General features: G+C 41.7%; 2 protein-coding genes across 6 annotated transcripts in view; both read right to left on the minus strand.

Annotated features, from left to right (window-relative positions):
* ARHGEF10 (Rho guanine nucleotide exchange factor 10) overlaps positions 1 to 6,818 on the minus strand; it is a 110,155-nt gene extending 103,337 nt beyond the window's left edge. The window contains exon 1 of one of the 4 annotated variants that reach the window (XM_085056693.1): positions 6,611 to 6,818. The gene's annotated coding sequence lies outside the window, so the exon portion shown is untranslated. The remainder of the gene's footprint in view (positions 1 to 6,610) is intronic. The other 3 variants (XM_085056692.1, XM_085056690.1, XM_085056694.1) reach the window with 3 other exon arrangements.
* Positions 6,819 to 13,539: 6,721 nt separating this feature from the next.
* On the minus strand, positions 13,540 to 20,632 carry CLN8 (CLN8 transmembrane ER and ERGIC protein). 2 transcript variants are annotated; one of them, XM_085056696.1, is made up of 3 exons: positions 20,502 to 20,632; positions 18,382 to 19,021; positions 13,540 to 17,976 (listed from the first exon to the last, which is right to left on the minus strand). In XM_085056696.1, the coding sequence occupies exons 2-3, from the start codon at positions 18,967 to 18,969 to the stop codon at positions 17,662 to 17,664; spliced, it is 903 nt and encodes a 300-aa protein (XP_084912822.1). In that variant the 5' UTR covers positions 18,970 to 19,021; positions 20,502 to 20,632; the 3' UTR covers positions 13,540 to 17,661. The 2 variants fall into 2 exon arrangements, with proteins under 2 accessions (XP_084912822.1, XP_084912821.1); XM_085056695.1 differs by having other exon boundaries at positions 20,403 to 20,503.
* Positions 20,633 to 21,921: the final 1,289 nt, after the last annotated feature.

Genomic DNA, 21,921 nt, shown 5'->3' on the forward strand with positions numbered 1-21,921 from the left:
ACTCCATCCCAGGTATGCAACCTTTCCCTTCTCATTGCTGAATTTCACAGAGCTCTTTCCAGCCAGCTTCTCCAATCTGTCCCGGTCCTTCTGAATGACTGCCTGGATCTCAAGCACATCCACTGCCTACCCCTTTCCCCATCTGGTGTCACTTGCAACTCCATAAGCAAGGGCTGGTGGACTTTCAGTTCATCCATAACATTAAACTGGACACATCCTGTGATAGACAGCTGGGGCATGCCACTGGTTACCAGCCTCAAGTTACAACCAACCAGCCACCTCCAAAACCAACCATCCCATCAGGCTTCCACCAATCTAGCAGCACACCCACCTAGATCACAAGGACAATCACAAGAGACCTTGCAGAATCCAAAACATGCATATGGTTTTATTAAGTTCAGTAGCACCACATTTATTTTACAAATAGGAAAGCCATGAACTACAAATATTTAAGGAATGAGAGGAATATGGATATGGAAGCCAGGGAACGGACGAGTGCATGCATACAGGGCATTTAACCTTTTTAGTGAATGAGTCTGGCTCCTGTCTTTCGTCCTGGCAACTGTTTGAATAGCCAAAGTAAGGAGACAGGCAGCACCCCAGGATTCGGAGGCCATCCTGGAGGTCAAGAGTACCATAAATTGCACCTAAAGAATTAAAAGTGAACACTGGCATCACATGCTTTAAAACAAGAATGATCTGTTTTGTTCGGTACCACACAAACTAGAAAACTGAGTCAAGCACTGGGTTAAGACAAAGATCTCTCATGTCACACATGCAAGCAAAATAAAAATGTATGAATATTAAGAGCATTATTCTTAATTTGTGCTATAAATTGACAGCAATCAAGTAGGAAAAGCAACCTTATTTCCGCAATTTCCTTTTTAAAACTTAATTCAGATTAGTCCCTTTCAATGCTGGATATCAAGAACTACCTCCACTGGAAATATCCTCAGCAAGGTTTCTATTTTTCAATCAGAAGATCCTCACATGCTACAGCACACTTCAATTATGATGTTAACCAACACAGGATTTAGTTCCATACATATTATTATAATACATATGTAATTAAAATTATTACACAGAAACTTCAGAAATGCTTTTTTATTAAAAATACACCTAAATATCATTCACTCTAGTAACTTTATTCATCCTCACATGTAAAATACAGTGATTTTGTCACAGGGAGTATATCCCCTCCTGAAACATAGTTTCATTCTCCAGCAAATCAAGATCTTAATTTAAAAAAAAAAAGGAAAAAAGCTGGGGAAATGTTATTTATGGATACAGTTTATATCCTCCAACTATACCTTAGTCACACATTCATTACAAAAGCAGAAAGTCTTGTTGAAACTTGCATTAAATCTATGCATCCTAGTTTTACAAGGCACAGGTTGTCTTTCAAGATACTGATGACAACTGATGAAAATTTCCAGCAGAAGCTGTTTCCAACAATGCAAGTGAAATGATACACTGAAATGGATATTCAGTTACTACTGCTGCCTGCAAACCAAGTCCTGACAGACACTTTTCCTAAACATTTGCAGCTCTTTGGGTACTACTGTCCTTGGAAAAGTAGCCATGCTGTTTCTCATCAAGGACAACTCATTCTATCTGATTATTAGAAAAGCACCCAGTTGAACAAATTTATTTCACCTGATTAATAAAGTTATTAAGACTATTTATAGTCTTTTTTCCTGAGTTTCAAAAATATTTGGAGTAATTTCTAATTTCAAATAACAAAGTTAAAACGCATGCTCTAGAAAAATAACACTATTTTCATTGATTTTCTAACACCAAAATTTTATTCAAATAAATTAGAAATCAGGTAATGCAGCTGTTAAATCAGTAATTACAGGAAGAAAGAAAAATAGTAGTAGCACCTGCAAAGAACAGCCCTTGTCTCCAAAAAATATATAAAGGAAGGTAGCTTCCCACAGAAGTGCAAATTCTGCATTGAACCCAAACATCAGCAAACTTTGCTCTTTCCTTGATTTGGAAATGATCTAGTAGATATCTTTCTTCCCAATCTTCTACAATTTAAAAGTGATGTTTTTAAAACACAAATTAGCCAGTCCATAGTTTGCAACAATATTAAGCATGAAATTCTAAAAGAACACTGAGGATGAGACTGTGAATGCTTTAGAAAAGTGAAAAATATAAAAACAAGGGACATAAGCTCAAGACTCACTGTGAGTCTACCAGGAAATCTAAATATTGCCATCTACATCCCAGTAAGTTACTATCCCATTTTACAGATGAAGAAATAATGTTTACCCTCTTTCTTGAAGTTTTTGAGATGTATATTCTGTATCTCTAAGGAAGAAGATATTAATATGATTTCTGAAATTTCTTAAATGCATTTCAAGAAAAAAGAGATTACAGAAGAGAAACAAGAGTGAATGTTTGACCTTGAGCTTGGATTCTAATAGTAATAGTTCACATTCATGGTTCAATCCCAAGTAACAAGTATTGTACAGTACAGTAAGTCACTGAAACAGATTTTCCCAAGATAATGCCCCTATTCAGCAGCACGTAAGTAGAACAATTTATTTTGCTCTGCTTAACTGCTTCACCCACGCATTTGACATTAAGCTTCAGGCTTCCTGACTGAGCAGTGAACATGTAGGACATAATCAATGTTGTGCAGTTATGCATCACTTCCCACAGTCTTGCTGATTCAGGCATTTCAGAATAAACATGAATCAAGTTTTTTATCTAAAATCACAAGTTTGAAAACATATTTTTCAACTCTTGTATAACATTACTTGTCATCGCTCCCTTAAAAACAAGTTCTACTTTTACATGTTCCTGGTTTCAAAATAACCTACATTTTGGTGCAAGTATTTTGATGCAAGTAAAACTCAAGTTTCTTTACTATAAGAAAATGTACAAAGGATTAAAATCTCAAAAGATGCTAATAATAATGCAGCAGTTTCCTTCCACATATGTGACAGAACTTGAGTCACAATATTCTGCTGTCTGCAGACCACACATTCACACATAAAATGACATTACTGAGAAAGATTTGAAAACATAAAGAATATTAAGACATAGTTGAACAGGTTCATAATGAGAAGTCTGGTTTACCTTGCTCATGTGCCTCCTACATCCTTATGATAAAGAGCCTCTTTCCCTCACAATATGCCTGCAGTCTCCCATAAGTAATTCTCAGGCTTCAGTTTATGAACCAGTCCATGAAAATTTCCAAACATCCAGGCTTACAGCTTTTCTACTTGCTAAACTACTTCTAGATTCAGAAATGAATTTATCAATATTAATTTTTCACTAACAGATGTAATAATAAGAAAGAAAATGTGTCAAAAGGAATGGGAGTGGCAAAAAGGTATCTGATTTTGATAAAATGAATGCTGATTTTAACAAAATATGATCTTAGGTATGAAAAATGCCTCCCTCTCATGTTGTCGAATACATAGAAAATGAAAGACTAATTCATATCACTATCAATTAAACCTCATTTATTGCTCCATTATAACATACAAAATGTTAAAAAAGTAGGAACAATTGCATTCACAGTGTTTAACACTGTAACTCCAACAGAAGTTTCTCTAAGGTACAACTGCTGCAATAGATATTCCACAAGACACATGCATGGATAGTCCAGAAATGCATTTACAGCTCAAAAAACCATCAGGAAGCTGAACTTACAGAAAGATAGTTTAAATAATAACTTTAAATTGAGAGACCATATGATGTATCTGCAAGATCCCTTCTAATGTTCTAAAGTAAAACAATAACATGGAAATACATAATTATAGAAAGAAAAAGATGAAGTAGAAGTCACTGGACATAAATGGAAAAAAAATTACTGTCCCACGTATGTAAAATGAAGAAAATAAGTACTACACACAGCTCATTTCTCCATCACATACAAATCTGAGAACAGTGTATTACAGATGCACAAATGAACTGACTGCAGCTCTGCACGACATATAAAGTTCAGTCAAACTCAGAATCAAAATTGGTCCTCTTTCTCACGGACTGCAGCATTCACTTCCTGGCTTCTTCAGAAATAGACTGAAGTTTATAAATTTTCTACATCAGATTCTAAAAATAGCTTCTAATTCATATAGAAGCAGTTAATAAACTTCCTGTTTTACAAATAAGTAATGTACAATTCCCAATTGCATTAAATTCCGTTAACACTTAGGAAGTTTAACAATAACCCTTCAGGTTTGTTGTTGTCTGCCTTCAAATGTTTATAAACTATGCAATGATTCCTAAACAGCTCAGAATCAACTGAAGATCTCCTCTGTTGTTGAGATTTCTCCACAGAATCATGGAATGGTTTGGGTTGGAAGCGACCTTAAAAATCATCTAGGTTCTAACCCCCTTGCCATGCATAAGGTAGGGACATTTTCCACCAGACCAGGTTGTTCAGAGCCCCATCCAGCTTGGCCTGGCAAGATAAAGCTCATTTTACAGTATTTTACTATAGGAAATGATTCCTCTCCTGTCTACTGTGAGTGAAACCATAGCCTATCTATTAAGCATTAGCATAGCTCAGGGTCAAAGAGAGCTCCTCAGCATGGAAGGAAGGAGGCAACCTTCCCTTTTCAGTACTTGGTGTGTTCAGCACTGGCCTGCCAGAGCCAATAGCACAAGACTGGTACATTTGGCTTGCATATCTCCGAGCTGCAATGCCAGACTGTGCACACTCATCACGCGGTGCCAGGGCTCCTCTCCACATCCTGCGGCATACCAGCTCCTGAAGCCCAAACCTATAGCATGCTGCCAGGTCCTGACACTCAGCAGGAGATGATGGACAGCACATTGCTCAAGCATCTGTCTGCCTCCATGGTCCTCTCTCCTACCACATCCGTCTGTGAGTATCAGCCACAGAAGCCCCGTGCACTGGAAACCCAGTGCCATCACAAGACACCTGTCATCACCCACACAGGAAGTCATGTCTCATACAATGACACAGGTAATCTAAGGAATCCATAGAAAATATTATAAAATTCTTGAAATCTCACTGTAAAGCTTTCAGAAATATCAGATTTCAAAGAGGCATCTAAAGAACTACTGTTCATAACCAGATAAACACATGTAACTAGTTCATGGAGTACTGAGCCTGAGGGTGAGAAGGAAAAAAAAAAAAGACAAGATGGATTAAACAAAGCAAGTCAGACAGATTATCAAGATCAAACAGATCACCCAAGTGAAAAGAATTAAGGACCCACTGAAGTAAGCAGCCGAACAGCCAGAACCCCTGCCTCAATAATGGGCTTGTAGGCACCCAACATGTCCCATGTTCAGGCAATAAACCTGTGTCTCCTGAGTGCCAACAGAAAAATTTAAAATCGTTAACACTTCATTTCTACTGCAGAACATACTGCTCACTGGGGTTCACCAAGCAGAGCGAAGGCTTTAAGAAAAAAAATGTCTTATTTACAATAGAAATAGCCACAAACTAACAAATGTTGGTATAACCTCACTGTATTTATTTAGCACGGAACAGTTTTTAAGCAATATTTTTGATTTCCTGGCTCATGAAAAAAAACACAACCCTACACCTTTTTATGTTAACAGTTAAACTGCACGGCTGAAAAGAAAAGATGCTTTTTACACTGCAATTAAACAACTTAAAACCTGATAGCTCAAGATAAAAGCCATTATCTTGGTAGCTTAGGGAAAGAAAGTAAAAATAAATTTAAAAAAAGGATTGGAAATATATGTAAATGAAAGAGGGCAGAATTTAGGATGGATAAAATTGTTTTGGTGAAAAATTTAAAATAAGGCTTTAAAATAAGCCTTTGCTGTGGCAAATTATTAATAGCTGCCTTTACAAGCACCTGGTACTGCCTACTGACACAGCTTGCTTGCTCACTCCTCCAGTGCATGACTGGGCAATCTTCTAAAGCTCTTCTTACCTTACCCTGGGAGCGCAGGGCATCGTGCAAAAACAACTACTTCGTCTGGGATCACCACAAACAACTATGTAACTTCTCCAATAGTTGCACCGTTAATTACAAAGAAACCAAAGATAATTTTAAAACCTCCTTGGGAAAAAAAAAATACATGAAAGGACAGTGTAATTGTTAAGAAGTATTTTTCTCCTGTTTCAAGACAACCAGTTTAATTGGAGATGACAACTAAAAAACTGGTCGACACCAGCCTTGAAGAACGGGGAAGGAAAGAAACTCCAATCCCCATGGGAGTTCTATGTTCCATAGCTGTGTCCGTAGCTGATGGAGAGGGGAGGAGAGCTGGACCGGGGGGCTCCCGGTTCCGCGGAACACGAAGTAGCGCACACGCGAGAAACCCCCCGCGAAACGTCGGGGAAGAAACTTCACTACAGTTCAACAGCGAGAAGTTTGGCCAAGGCGTTTTACGAACCCCTCGCACCCTCGCTTCAGTAACTCGCCTCGAAAAGGCAAAACCTATTTAACGCCACATCTCACACCATGAGCGTCCCCGCTCCTCCCCCGCGGCTGTCCAGCGGCTGCCGCCCCGGGCCCCCGCAGCCGCAGCCAGCAGCCCCGCTCCCCCAGGGGCGTCTCCGCACCGAACACCGAGCCCTCCCTCCGAGGACCAAACTTTCCCTGACAACGCCAGAGTAAGACCCCGGCGCGAAGCGAACACCCACCTCCTCGGCCGCCGCCGAACGCTCCAAGGCGGCCGCCGCCCGGCACGGCCCGGCCCGGCCCGGCCCGCTCCTCTCCGCCCCGCCTCGCTCCGCTCCGCCGGGGCCCCGGCGGCTGCCCGGCTGCCCGGACACGTCACTCACCCCGCCGCGGAGCTCGCAGTGGCCGCCGGGCGGAGCTCCTGAGCCCCGGCGGGAGCCGCCCTGCCCAGCCCGGCCCGGCCCCGCCTCGCTGCGGCCGCCGCTGCCGTCACCGCCCGCCCGGGGCCGCGGCTCCCGGCGCCCGCCCCCGCGAGGCCTCGCCGGGTCCCGGCTGGCCCAGCCGGTCAGGTCGGGCCGGGGTAGGGAGGGGCGGGCAGCGCGGGTCCCCCGGAGCCCGCCGCATTCCTGCGGCCGCACGTGACACCGCCGCGGGGCGGGAGCACATCCCTGCCGGCGGGACAGCCCCGCGACGCGGCCGTGTAACGGGGCGAGAGCGGCGCTGCCGGGCTGCGGGGACCGGGAGGGCAGCCGGCCGCGGGGCTGGACAGCTGGGCTCACGAACAGCCCCCGAGCACGCCAGGGCCCATACTGGGCCACAGCGCTATTTTGGATTTTAATCTCATTTATAACTTGAAATCCAGTAATAGTTTTTAAATTAAATGCTATCTAGAGGCGCTGGCACCTCATGCCGAACATTTTTGCTTTTTGCATCCTTCTCGCATGACGGTCTTCACAGCGAGCATCTCTGCAGACCAGCACTGACCAGGCCAACCACGCAGCCACCCAAAGCCAGTGCCACTCAAGCATGGAATGCTTGTCCTGAGAGTAACACCAACCACTTGTACATTCAGGATTGACTATGCCCCTTAGTTAAAATAAAATAGAAAACCTTTACAAGATGCAATTATTTTGGAAATGTGTACCTTACAATATATCCATATACACATCTGCCACACTTCAATGAAAATAAATGCTCTTAAGTACATTTTAAGTTCTTAAATAAATTATAAGCCATTGTAATTATTTAATGTTGTTAAACATTATCTGAAATCTTTGGACCACTTTTAAGAATGATATCTTCAAGCTAAATGTTGTTCAAAGATCCATGTGTCATCCAGCAGTGATTCTTGCCTATTTAAGTAAACTGAATCTACAGTGAGTAATAAAATACACCCAGGTATAGTAAATTTATTATCATTACATTCATTATCAAACATTACTAGAAAATGGTGGCATTTGACATTTGATTAATCCCCTTTTTCCTTACATTTACCCTTTGTCTGTAGTTTAACAACATAGACTCACAATTCACAATTATCCAAGTCTTTGTGTATTACTTTCAAAAAATGTTTTCATTTTCACAAAGTTATTTCTTTTTAATGCAGTTCATCATGGTATTACCTCAAAATAGCTTTCATATAGCTCTAAAGGTTCTATATAAGAAAGAAAACAAGACAATTGGGCTGTATGTAAAAGATTAAGACCAGGAATACCATTATGGCATTCAGTTCATATTGGAGACCACTCAGTTCCATGAGAGACCATTTTATTCTGTTGTTTCTGTAATTGTTTTAATATGTTGCATTTCACTCACACCAAGCTATCATTTCAGGAGCTGAAACGGTGGGGAATCAGTCTTTGGCAAACTGTTTAAGTATTTGTCATTAGAGGCCACTTAGAGAACAAACACATATCTAGACCAAGTACAACTAGCTTGATTCCATAATTAAAAATACCATTTACTAGCAATATCCTTCACCTTCTGGCAGCCCACTCACAATCTATGTGGATTAAATTCTCCCTTTTGTAATTACCTTTCACAGATTATTTTATCTTTCACAATTATCTTAGACAAAATTGAAATCCTTCCTGGAGATTTTTTTCTGAACCCTTTTGAACTTTGACCACCCCTTCTTTTGAGTCTAGTGACCAAACACATATATGATTCTGGTGACCATACACCATAGCCTACGTAATTCCAATAAAAGGTTGCTGTGGAAACCTTGTTGGACAAATTCAACAATTGCAGATCAAGTTATAAAAAAGAAAAACTACCTTCCAAAATAACTTGCACTTTCCTACTAATTTGTAATGTAACAGCCTATTAGCAGTAATAATTAGCACCCTGATCATTGCAATCACAAATTCATTATTTATCCTCCTATAATGAGTTGTTGATAATTAGAGTACAGATAATGGCTGTTTCCACTGTTAACACTATGCTTTTTATAACCAGATTCTAAGAAGTTGATGGTTAAAATGCTTTCACTGGTGATACTTACATGAGACCTCACCAAAATTTACTTACTCTCATTTCTGATTACTGGGGCTTCAGCAAAGATACTTCACCTCCAAGCTACTACACACAGGTAATCTACTCCACACACCTTCACCATACATCTACACCATCCCCCTACTCCAGTACATATACTGGACATTTTAAGGACACCATCAACCCTGGGCAGTGTCCTGAGACATAATGCCATGAAGATGGGATGCCTATTTGCTCTCTCCATGGAAATTGACATGGTTGAATGTACACCTTAATTTAGGACACCTAAGGATATAAGACATCATTCCAATGGCTTGCTTTCCAAAACACTGCATGAAATCTGAACAAAACTAAAACTTAGCTTATCAAGTTCCCCAGCAAAGCCCTGTTTTCTCAGATTATCCCTTCTGTTTAACAGCTGATGTAACTGGCACTTTTTTCTAGGGAGTATTCATCCACTGGAAATTCTGTTGTTCCCAACTGTATCCCCCATGAAGACACTGTCATCTTCTTACTGTAATCCCTCAGAAACCACTCTGAGCCAGGACATCCAACAGCTTTGCTTAACTTGAGCATCTGCAGAACACATGCTGGAGCCTTGTAAAGTTACAGGTCCCCTCTACTTCCCTTATCAAACCAGATTGAGTGATAAGACTTTTTAAATTTATATAAACATTTACATATACACTGTATTATATTATATAGTATTAAAAAAAAGCAAACCACACAATTTTCTTAAATTCGGACTGTTACATCAAAAATAACATTCGGGTTTATAAAAGCACTGCTTATTCACATTCTGCTTTGATGCCTACAGCCAACTTGTCTTCCAGGTCTTCCTGAAGCACCAGCACCACTACTGGAGACTGTCAGTTCTGAGCACACCAGCACAGGTAAACATGACAGCTGAATTTTATTATATTGTGATCTTTTACCAGCACTAGAACTTCTTTCATGAACACATTTCACTTCTTTCCTTCTTTTATGAGCAGTATTTGCAAATCAAATTCTCAGACTGCCAATTCAGACAGACTAGGTACAAATTTTCCTAAATTTTAATATTGCTCAGGACCAGAGCCCTTGTGTTACATCATCTCCTCGTTGTCATGGGTGGCACATGAGTGATAGTAAAGGCCAATGCCATAACTTCGTGTGGTGAGTTGACCTTAGCCTGCAACCAGACCCGCACCCAGTTGCTCTCTCACTCCCCGTTGTCAACAGGATGGGGGAAGAAAAGAAGATGGAAACCTTGTAGGTCAAAATGAAGACAAGAAGATCCCTTGCGACTACTGTTGTAGGCCAAACAGACTCAACTTGGGGAAATTACATTTATTGCCACTTAAAATTAAAAATGGGATAATAAGAAACAAAGACAAAAGTTAAAAACGCTCCCCTCTCTGTTCTCCCTTCTCACCAGGCTCAACATCACTCCTCCACTGCCAGCTCCTTGGCCTCCCTCTCCCCGAGGAGCACAGTGGGATGGGAATTGGGGTTGTGGTCAGTCCATCACAGCTCCTACCCGTACTTCTTCCTCCTCTGCTTTAGTGTGGGTGCTTCCCGCAGGCTGCAGTTCTTCAGGATAAACCTGTTCCTTCAAGGGCTCCTCCATGGGCTACAGGCGAATCTCTGCTCTGGTGCCCTGAAACATCTCCCCCTCACTGACCTCGGTGCTCGCAGGGCTGTTTCTTTCGCCTTGTTCTCTTCGCTTTTGTGCAGGATTTTTTGCCCTTCCGTAGTTATGTTTGCCCCGAGACGCCCCCGCCCTGGCCGTGGGCTCAGCCGCGCCCTGTGCTGGATGGTTGGATCCGGCTAGAACCGGCTGTGTCAGCCCCGGCCTCCCCTCACGGAGCCCCCGCAGCCCCCACTGCTCACCCGTGGGCACCCGCACCCCGGATAGTCATAGGCACAAATCGTTTCTGTAACACAAAATTCCTGCTCTCAGTTATTTCGCTGTTCTCTGATGGCTCTTCTTCATCCTGAAGCTGATAAAGGAAAACTTGAGTGAATTTCAGCTCAAGAGTATCACAAAGCGCTGAGGCCATGCAATCCTGAAAGACAAATGCAGCCTTTGGCCAAAGCAGAACTATTCCCAGGGGAGGAAAGGAGGTACTAGTGTAATACAAGATACTGAGAAGACTTTATATTACATACTATGTACAGCTCTAAGCTGCCAACATTTAATAAAAAGGAATTCAAGTGGGAAAAGTGACAAACAAGGAGTATTAGGATGGCTAGGAAAACAAAAGAGCAGATTGATTTGTACTTGTGAATATGCAAAAGCGCAGGGGCAAAAAATAATGATGTAAGATAAAAAGGCAGTGATGATACAAGAATAAATTACTTTAAATTAGAACAGACCTTAGGCCCTATCAGCCTTGGGCAATATATTGCTTAGCAATTTTGATGTCCTAAAAAAGTTTATCAATCTTAGCCTCAACCAGTGTCACAGTAATACTCAATATGATGCTAAGAGAAAAAAAAAGTTACATCAGAAAAACTACATAGTCAATATCCACCCGCAATCTGATCAGCAGTATACAATGTAACAACCAATTTCATCTATTTCATCCCAAAGACTCCTAGTTTTTTTTATATTTAATTCTTAGGACTCCTTAGGAAGGCTACTGCTGCTTTCCAGGGTACACTTTCATCCTGTAAATATGACGCACAACACAAGATGAACAAGCTCCTGTTAGATGCTTCATGCCTATTCTATGCAAACCTTCATGCAGAAGTACTCTATATACTATTGTAGTTTGCCTGTATGGCTTTGTTTTTCAAGGTATCAGTTATCACCTTGATTTACACTTAAAAGATCCTGACAGCAGAACTGCAAGGTCCAGAAACACAGGAAAGTCAACTCTCTACCTTCTCAAAATTCATCCTTTCTCACGTATATTTTGTCCCCTGCTTGGTGCAAGCCCCATGCTTAAACTTGAGTGAGCACAGCTTCAGTAACAAAATGCAGTGCTCACCTGGTAAACTGTTTTCAGCAGCAGAAGCAGCAAGGCAAGAGAAGGAAGTTGCAGATTCATATGGCAATATATAAATCTGAGCGAGTACCTGGAGCTGCCAGAATCAATTACTAGTACTAAAACTTCACAGTTCTTTATGGTGTCAGAGGACATAGTGGTGAAAACACTGTCAGCATATACAGCACGCTGTGAGAAAAGCAGTCAAAGGCACAGAGGCAGGTATGAGGAAATAAATATTTCAGACCAGAAGTAACACATCTGACAAAGCTAGTATTACATTTCTACTCTCTGCTCAGGTCATATGCCTAAGGACTCAGAAGTGACCCTAGTTGGCTCTCAGAATATACACACAACAGCAGCAAGCGATGGCACAGCCAATTTCCTTGCTTTCTTATTTGTGGACAGGTGAGCAGGCCTTACTCCTTTCAAACTTGGCCCTTCTGCCACCTTGAACGGTGAACATGGACTACTGTGGCCTTGCAGGTTTGCTGTGTCATCATCATTCCACCCCAATTGCCAGGGTTCAGCTTAATGAAAACAGGAAGGCACAAATACTCATTCCTGCTCTGTGACACCATCAATAGCACAACATGCCGATTAGTCGATCAGATCCAGAGCATGAAATATCTCTTCCAATACTAGAAACCCATCTGGGGGCAGACAACTACAGCAACAGGCATAGTTTACTTCATTAATGATCACTGCTTGTATACTTTTGTTCCAAGTACCAGCACCATGACACAAGATCAAAACATTGTAACTGCTGTATAACATTGTCAGCACAAGTGGGCTCCAGTATTTTTCTGAGAATATGTTGAAACCTACCAACTAAAATACATTTACCTATTAATTGAAAACATCTGAATAGCAAAACATTTATAAAATTTAAATTCATTTTACAGATCATTTACAAAAAAATAGAAAAAAAAAAGGACTTAATTCACACAAACACTATTATACATTGTTCTTCTCATCCCAGTCTGCACCCACACACATTCCAGAGTTAGTGGAGCTGTACACATGAATGTCTTGCTTCTGCTTCAATTCATCTTGGGGACTTCACTGCAGAGGCAGCCAGCCAGTTGCTTGCACATTGCATTCTTATAAGAATAATTAAAATGCCAGTAATGATGCTGTGTCCCTTTAACTCACAAATCTAAAAAGCATCAGGAATTAATTCCTGCAAAGCACACAAAAGAAATGCTTAGAACTTTATTTTACTATTTTGCAATGGGACAAGTTTTTGGCATTTGTTTCATGTTCTTTGTTTTGTTGTTTATTTAAGGTAGCTTACACTAAACTACATTACACTAAATTACACTAAAGTGTCATGTGGTACCAAATGAAGTGTCTTCACAGTTGGAGCCTAATGCTAAACCACACATTTCAAATACACAAGCCAGAAGGGTCATTCCAAAGAGATTTTAACAGTTTTTAATACATACTTATATATAGCACAGCTTCTAGTGTTATAAACATGCTCCTGAGAATAATATGTTAAATGCTGGTAAAGGAACGTTGGTTACAAGATTTTTATAGCTATTTCCTTGAATATGACAGTACCTTTGTCAAGTTTAACATGTCAAAACAACCAAATCATTTTTCTAGTGCATGCACTGCAAAAACGGTTTAAGCTACAAGTAGCAAATAAAAAATATTAGGCATTGTTTTCATCAGTAAATGAAACTCATATTAGACAGCTATTCAATAAAATATTTTTATTTATGTACAGTGTAAAGATCATTTTCAACAAATGTTATATTGTACAAGAGCAGACTTGGGTTTGCTTAACACTTTTCAATTCACTTTAAGGGGGGAGTCTCCCTGAGGTTAAAAGAGGTTTCTTATTACTGTACATCACACCAGTATTTAATCCATGTTATCAGGAAAACACAGAAAAATTCTGAAAGATTTGGACGTGGGTATTTGGTGGAAGACAGGCCTGACGCGATGTACTGAAAACTATTAGACAAAAATATCACAGTGGTGGAGCGACTCCTGCAAGACCATGACCAATACTGCATGTGAGAATAAACATTAACAGAAAAATTGTTGGGGGGTGGGGTAGAAACGATGACAAGTTTTGGAAAAAACATATGACAGGACACAAATGGAGGAAAACACGAACTGTGATTTAGGAATGTTGTATGAAAACAGTAAGAACCAGATGCCTGGACATGGTGTCTCAGAGTGGACATTTTTCTTTAAAAAAAAACCCAAACCAAACCAAAACAACTGGACATCATCACCCCCACCAGTTTGCTGGCTTGGTTGTTTGATTATTTTGAAAAAAAAAAAAAAAACCAAAAAACTTCAGCCAGAAAGATGATACAAACACCACTCCTTCAAAGAAGCTTGTTCAAGAAAGCCAAGCCAAGTCCCTAGCAGTGACCTTGGCAAACAAATAATTCACCCAAAATCACATTATGGAAGAGTTTTCCAAACCACAGCAGCACACACCCTGTGACCCAATCCAGCCAGTACTGAAGCTGATTGAATTTTTCTAAATGGGATTGTGGATGAGGCTGAATAGGAAGACCCAACAGGACTGGGATAAGCTTCATGTCAAAAAAATTTACAAACAAGCTTTGGCTAGTCTACCATTCAGCTGAAGAGCAGCACTTAGTTTTAAAAGTAATTAGACACCAAAACCCTCAGTTCAAGAACTTCTTCAGACTTGTTTCAGAGCAATGTGACAGTCATCCACAGTAATAAACGAGAAAATTCTCCTGAAGGGAGCAGTCAATAGGGAGTGAAGAATCACAGAATCATATGTTTGGATTGGAAGAGACCTTAAAAATCATCTGGTTCCGACCCTCCTGCTGTAGGCAGGGGCACCTTTCACTACACCAAGTTGTTCAAAGCCCCATCCAACCCCACCCTGAATATACTTCCAGGGATGGGGCACCCACAACTTCTCTGGGCAGCCTCTTCCAGTGCCTCACCATCCACACAGGGAGCAATTTCTTCCTAATCTAAATCTCCCCTCTTTTAGTTTAAAATCCTTACCCTTGTCCTATCACTACATGCCCTTATAAATGGTCCTTTTATTCTCAAGTATTAAAAAAGAGGCTCTGTGTAACACAACTGCTAACTTCAATGCTAAGCCATCAAAAAGAAGAAAGGTTGTCTGTGTTTTTGTTGTGTTGTATGTCCAGCTGGACTGTAAAGGACCCTCAAACCAACAGAAATAAAAGGAGTGCTGTTATTTGCTTTATTGCAAAGCTTTCTTGTTCTAGTGGGTCTACCACTGTTTAGGTTAACATGGGCTCTAAAGTATTATTCATTATATAAAGACCTAACAGTCTTTTTGTGAAAAAACTCACTAGGATGCAAACTAAAAAGACTGCATTATGATGATAAAAACAAAATTTTAATGAAAAATTTAAAATTCACTTGTAAAGTTATACAAATTAATAAAAAATATTAAACTTTAGACATCTGATGCTATGACATGAATTTCCACCTTTTTTCAGTCTCAAATTCACTACTAACCACCACCCTCCATATTATTTTATTTTAGCACATAGAAACTTCACATTCTTCCAGATATAATTTGAATTTAAATAGCCAGATGAGTGTGTAATAAGAATTACACACACATCCCAAACTACTTCCAAGGTTTCCATTTTCTGTTAGGATTCTTCGGAATTCTGTAGCTGGGATTTTTATAATTATTACCTTGTTTTATCAAATCCAAACCTTCAAGTTTTAAGCTTCATAGAGTACACCATCATTCTAGTATCTGGTGACTTATTCTCTGCCTTTCTCCCTGGAACTCTTGCAAGTGAGGTTTGGATTCTGCAAGATACACATTCAGATCAATTTTTTTGGTTCATTTTCCAAGGAATTCATCCCTCTGGTTTCTTCCAAAGTACTTTTAACATTCCTCTACCCAACACAACTCCTCAGGAGAGGTACACCATTTCAAGTTGCTGAGAACCCTTTTTACAATAGGATAGTGCCCAGACAGGTGACACTGCTAAAACACTGCAACTTCATTCTGCCCTGATTAGAAATAAGAAGATAACTCCAAATTTAGATTTTATCTATTAAATATCAGCAGAATAACAGACAGGGTTACTGTGTAAAATCCTGTGACCCTCTCAGCCTGGTTTTGAATGGGCAATTTCAGATATTCACCACTTCATCATTATCAACAAGATCTGGCTATGTATTTGTGACATAACATTTAAGAAGTTTCCCCTCCTTCACAGAACAGCAATTCAACTCTGTGCTCATACAAAGTGAATTAGGGAATACAGCAACATGACCACTCCCTTCACTCAGAACAAATCAAAGATATTCCCACCAAAAATTAATAAAATGGGGCTGTTTACATCAAAGAGTGCTTCCCTCACACATCTAAAACAATATGCTCCACCATAGATCAGTCCACAATGTATCTTATTCATGGCTTGACCAAAAATTCTTCACAGCTTGGGGTTGCCCAGTTTTAATGCTTTGGGAAATAAATCTATGCAGCAGTCATGACACACAGAGTTCCAATTAACCAGTTTTTTTCTCTCATCAGTTCCATGCACCAAAACTAATACCCCTGTCATTCTCCTGCCACTAGGCGTCACTCTCTTCTATCATGATCTTTACCCCTTCATCCACTTCCCAACATTTCACCCAGGAAACATCAAACCAATATTATATGTGGGAGAATATCCATTACCATTAGTCTCTATCTAAAGAGCAACCCAGTTTCTCAGGTTAAGGAAGGATTTTTGTGATGTGGCAGATAAAGTGCAAAGGACTGTTAGTGTTGCTTGGTATGTTCTTAAAATTAAATAAAAATATTAAAACAACCAAACTCCTTCCTACAGGAGGTGATACAGGCTTTCCTCAACAGAGGAGTTAACTCAGATTCTGAAAGTTAGTGCATTCCCAAATATAAGTGGAACCATAACAGGAGCACTAGTGGAACTAGTTGCATGACCCCTCATGTGGGTACCTACAAACAAAATAATTTCACTTGTCAAGCAACATTTTTGTCCAAGACAATAGAGAGTCACATTCTGGTGTTGCCACTTGTATTTCATTGCTTTCAAGTCCAGAAGGCGCCACTATGATTACCTACCAGACCACTCATGTGACAAATGCATGGATCCTCTCAGGTATGGTTTTGATGGGTATGAACTCCTCCCTTACTGAGGGCAACCTGGAAACTACAACTTTGACAGCAAACACTCAAACAATTATTTTCCTGTTCCTTAAGTGCACTTGAAGGAAAAAAAACCAAACCAAAAACAAATACCCAAAAAAGCCCAAACCCACAAACCAACCAACAACAAAACCCAAACCCAGGCCATGACTGCATTCTACCACCAACCAGTTCAGCCACTTGGGAGTGATTCACTGGCACACAGGAACTAGGTACCCATGCATACCTAATTTGGATCATAACTGATCTTAATAAACAATTTAACATAATTTCTATTATCAGTATCTCCACCACATGTGAAATAAGATTCAAGCTAAACTTGATTCAAGCTGAGCTTAATAGACAATTTAACTGTAAAGCCACTTTGAAGCATTAGGTCAAAGGATGCCATTAGGGAGGATGTCACTACTAAATTATGAAATACTGCCCAACCTGACAAATAGTTGGCGTATTTCATAATGAGGGTTGAAGTTCTTATATGTATGCACATATGAAAGGCAAACAAAGCTTTTCAATACTTGTGATGCATACAGAATGCTACCAGCAAGGAGTCACTTAGTCAAAGAGCTTCTTGCAAAAGCTTCTAGTTCATGTGCAAAGGATGACTTCGCATTGTATTCTTCCATTACCCTTCTGAAGAACTGCTGTTTCAGTGCTATATGCTCTTCTTTTCATGTGTTTCACCATTTAATTTTCCATTTTCCGTTGCTTTATTTTCAAAGTTCCAATCAACTGGGTTGAGGAGTTGCTGAGTTTTTTTGTATGTCCAGTACGGGTTAAGTATTAGTGTAACAGCAAATAACCCCGAGAATAAAACAATAAAGTGAAGAAGTCCCAGATTTTCTATCACAGAATTCCAATTGAAAATACACACCCACCACATATGGTAGGTAAGAATCATGCGGCAGTGAAACAGATGGATCATCACCCACTGGTTTGCCTTCCAGAAAAAGGTGTTAGCACAGCCAGCCTAGAAAAACAAGAACACAAAGTATGCAGAAGTGAGATTGTTACTTCAAGATAAGGAACTGAGGAATCTGTAGAACTAATGCAAATATCCAGCTTTCACATACACACTCTCGCAGGCCATTTTTTCCTCATAGTACTGTGTTATTTCACATGTATATGGCATCCCAAACTTGGTATAGATCCATACCATCTCACTGTGCACATGCACACAGCACCACACAGAAACTGATACGGAGGCCTGCAGAAGTGCCATCACGACAAAAGCAGGTATGACAGTAACATGGATATCAGTGGGATAAATGCAGTTTTGATTGAAAACTCTCCAAAAAAACCACACAGATTCTCTACAGACAAGTGAAATGCATGAAAACTGTTACAAACAATCTCAAAATTATCACATTCTTACCTTCAGAAGCATCCAGGAAATGCATGTTGAGGGGGTACTCATCTCCAGCAACATTCCCATCAAGGGCAGATAATGTCCAGATTTCACATTAATTACTAGACCAGCCAAGCCACCAAAAGCAAGCAAATGATGAACTACCAAGAAAATATCAAATGTTCTAAAAATAATGTTGGACACATGAACTGCTACATTTTCAAGCAAGAAAAATCCAGCTGCTATTAAACAGTTAAACCAACTCCACTTTTGTTGTGAATAAACTTTGTCAGCATGAAAAACAGGATCTATGAGCAAAGCCCATAATCCAGCAACACAACTCTGAAGTCCAAACACACCACGTGTGACTGCCATATTCCAAAACACCTTCTCCTTTGCATACAAGGCACGGTAAGTGGTACTTCTCCATGAAGACAACCAGTGAGACAGAAGAAATACTCCCAAGTAGATTAAAAAACCAGCAGCTAAAAATGTCAAACGAACTTCCCATAAGAGGTAGTCCCAGTCAAAAATGGTCCCAAACACTGTATCATCACTTGTAGGATTCATTTCTTCTCTTTTGACACTTCTCATCCCCACTATAGTCTTCTTCATGCCTCTTTAGTATCTACTATTATGCATGGGCAGTAAGCATGAACTCTTCCATCTGGAACAAGGAGAAAAACATTTAGTGATTTTTTAAGTGCATCCATACATATAGATTCTAAACCATAGACAGCTTTTATCCACTGCATTTATCACTTTGGTCCTGTTGCTATAAGGCACAATCATCTCAAAGACAGGTAGATAGATAAAAAAACCCATCATGTTTAACAACTGGCCTGTCAAGTCCGTACTAGTACAAAGTAATGCAGTGAAGCAAAAGCTGAAGAGTGTCAAGAAGAAAGGCAAGAAAGAGGAAGAGAAAATCCAAGAAGCAAATCCTGTTTTGTTACTTATGAAACTTTTATTTCAACAGCATTGCGCAGTTATTGTCCTACTCCCCTGCTTTTCCCTCACTGATTTTCCACCATTTGCTACATCTTTGGGTGCAATTCAGAATCTCCAGGACATAAACATTCAGATCCAGGACACAAAACTACAGAAAACTAATGCAGTAAAGGGGACCACTAGCACCAAAAAAGCGCTGTAATGATCATGCCTCGAAACAAGACTTTGCAGTCAGTTTCTAAGTATTAAGCTACTTTCCAAAAAAAAACCCCAAAAAACAACAACCCCATATTCAGAAATGGAAAAAGAGTATGGAACGCAGACAAGCAACATTATTACATATTATTAGCAACATCAGTGTCATTAGCTGAACAACCCAGCATTAAGTGTCTTAAGTTGTCTGAATCTTCCTGAACACACTGTAGTTCAAAAACAAAGGCTTGTGGGGAGAGAAACGCCAGATAATATTGAAATATTTGAATGCCAGCTCGTTTTATGAACTGTGCAGGCGATACCAGCATGACCACCACACCCGCCGCAGCCTGTAACGCTTAACACCACTGTGCTTATGGGAGTCTGGCGGATGCAGGTGAAAAAGCCATTGAGACCACCGAGGGCAGAGCGCCCACTGAGAAGCACCCGTCTTGCTTCAGCAGGCACCAAATGCCACCACCGCAGCCTGGATTCTGTGGGCACCTACTTGCCCTGGCCTCTGGTCGCAGGTACCCCGCTCCAAGGAGGGGGACAGGCTGGGAGCCCCGAAGGCCCTTCGCCCACTCCACGGCCTCACACCTGGCAAGACGGACTCGAAGTCCGAGCAGCTCCCCCGCTCTCATCTCCTTGGGGAAAACTGGGGCAAAACACACCAATCCCTAGCACGACCAGGCCCTGAACAGCGCAACCCACCACCGCAAGCCCGGGCTCCAGCAGGGCCGCGACAGCTGCTCCGCCCCCGCACAGACACCGCACAGACACCGCACAGACACGGCACCGACACCCCCCGTAACCCTCGCCCGCCCCGGGGCCGCCGAGACCCTCACGCACACCTAGGGACTCGCCCCGACGCACAAACCCCGCTCCCACCCGCCGCTCCTCACCCACAGCGCTGCCCGTAACGACGGGACGGCCCTTCCCGGCTCCGGGACTGCCCTCCCCGGTGCCCCGGCAGCGCCCGGCCCGGCCCGGCCCGGCCCGACCCAGCTCGACCCGCCGGTCCCACAGCACCGCCCGCACCGCCGGGCGCCCGCCGCGCATGCGCCGCAGTGGGCACCAACCACCGGGCGCCGCGGGATGGGGGGATGAGGCGCGGCTGTACCACTCGGGCAGGGGGAGCCTCGTCCGCAAGGTGCCTTTGCCCAGCTGATAGCCCCGGTGAGAATCGCCACCGCCGAGGGGTTAATACTTGATAGACGCCTGCTCAGCAAGAACGATAGCAAAAACAAATCTCCTTAGTGCCATAGCCAGTACATTTACCTATAATTATCCCGTTTCATTAAAGACATTAAATGGATGTCGCGGTGTTCTGCTACATGATTCTCTTCATACTTGTGACAATTGATGCTGTCATCGCAGTGACTCAGGCTGAATCTCCCGCGGTCACTGAAAACACGCCGGAAGGGTTCCGAGGCTGTGTGACAGTCCCACTCCTTGGCTTCAACAGGAGCGACTGGCAGGGACTGAATTTTGCCAGGGAAAAGCTCAGTCCCACAATAGACCAGGTGATTCCTCAAAAAAATGACCAAAAAAAGACAAAATCAAAACACAGCTTCTCTCACGTGGAGTACTGGCCTAGAACAGCTGAAATCCTAAGCTGAGTCTACTTGTGAAGAGAGACCGGGGCTGGAAAATCTGCATCAGAAGTCTGACACGTTCTTGGTTTCCAGATGGGGAGAGGGAAGTGCTGTCATTCCCTGTGGAAAATTGGGTCCTGACACCATCACAGGATAACTGGGCAGCAGGGGTTTTGTGCATTTGCTTTAAATTGCTAATGTAATCCCAGTGTCTGTGGCAGACCCCCAAGCTCTGTGAAAAGCAAGATCTGTTCGTGTGCCACTTCAGCAGTTTACATACAGACAGCCAGCGACACCTGTTTGTTGGGAAAGTCTGGGGACAAACCCTACCTCTTGTGCCTTCTTTTACCGTGCTGGGTGTGAGGCATCTGAGCTCCGAGCGCCTCTGCAGACAGCCCAAAGGCCAGCAGGGCTCGGTGCCTCCACACACAGACACTACCGGGGTGCCACTGAGTGAGTCACAGGCGGAGCACACCTGCCACTTCACTACCAGTAACCTCAGGAGGACCAGGCTCAGCAGTGAATGCAGGACACGAAATTTCAGGCAAAATACTGATTTCATACAGCAAGTGTGATCGAGTGGCAGAGGTCCTAATGACATGCTCTGGCAAACTGGTCTCTTGTATCAGGAGGATTCATTTTTGCACAAAAGGGAGAGTAAATTTGTTGTAAAGCTTTGGGATTTGGTCAGAGCCATTTAATGACAGTGAAGGGGAGAAAGGAACACTGAGCCTGAGAGATCTGAAGTAAAAAATCTGGAGGAGTTCTCACTTGGAAAGTGCTTCCCAGCTGATGGTGGATATTCATTTATCAACCCCTGTTACCT

The sequence above is a fragment of the Lichenostomus cassidix genome, chromosome 3 (assembly GCF_008360975.1).
Source record: "Lichenostomus cassidix isolate B80296 chromosome 3, HeHo_3.0, whole genome shotgun sequence".
Taxonomy (NCBI): domain Eukaryota; kingdom Metazoa; phylum Chordata; class Aves; order Passeriformes; family Meliphagidae; genus Lichenostomus; species Lichenostomus cassidix.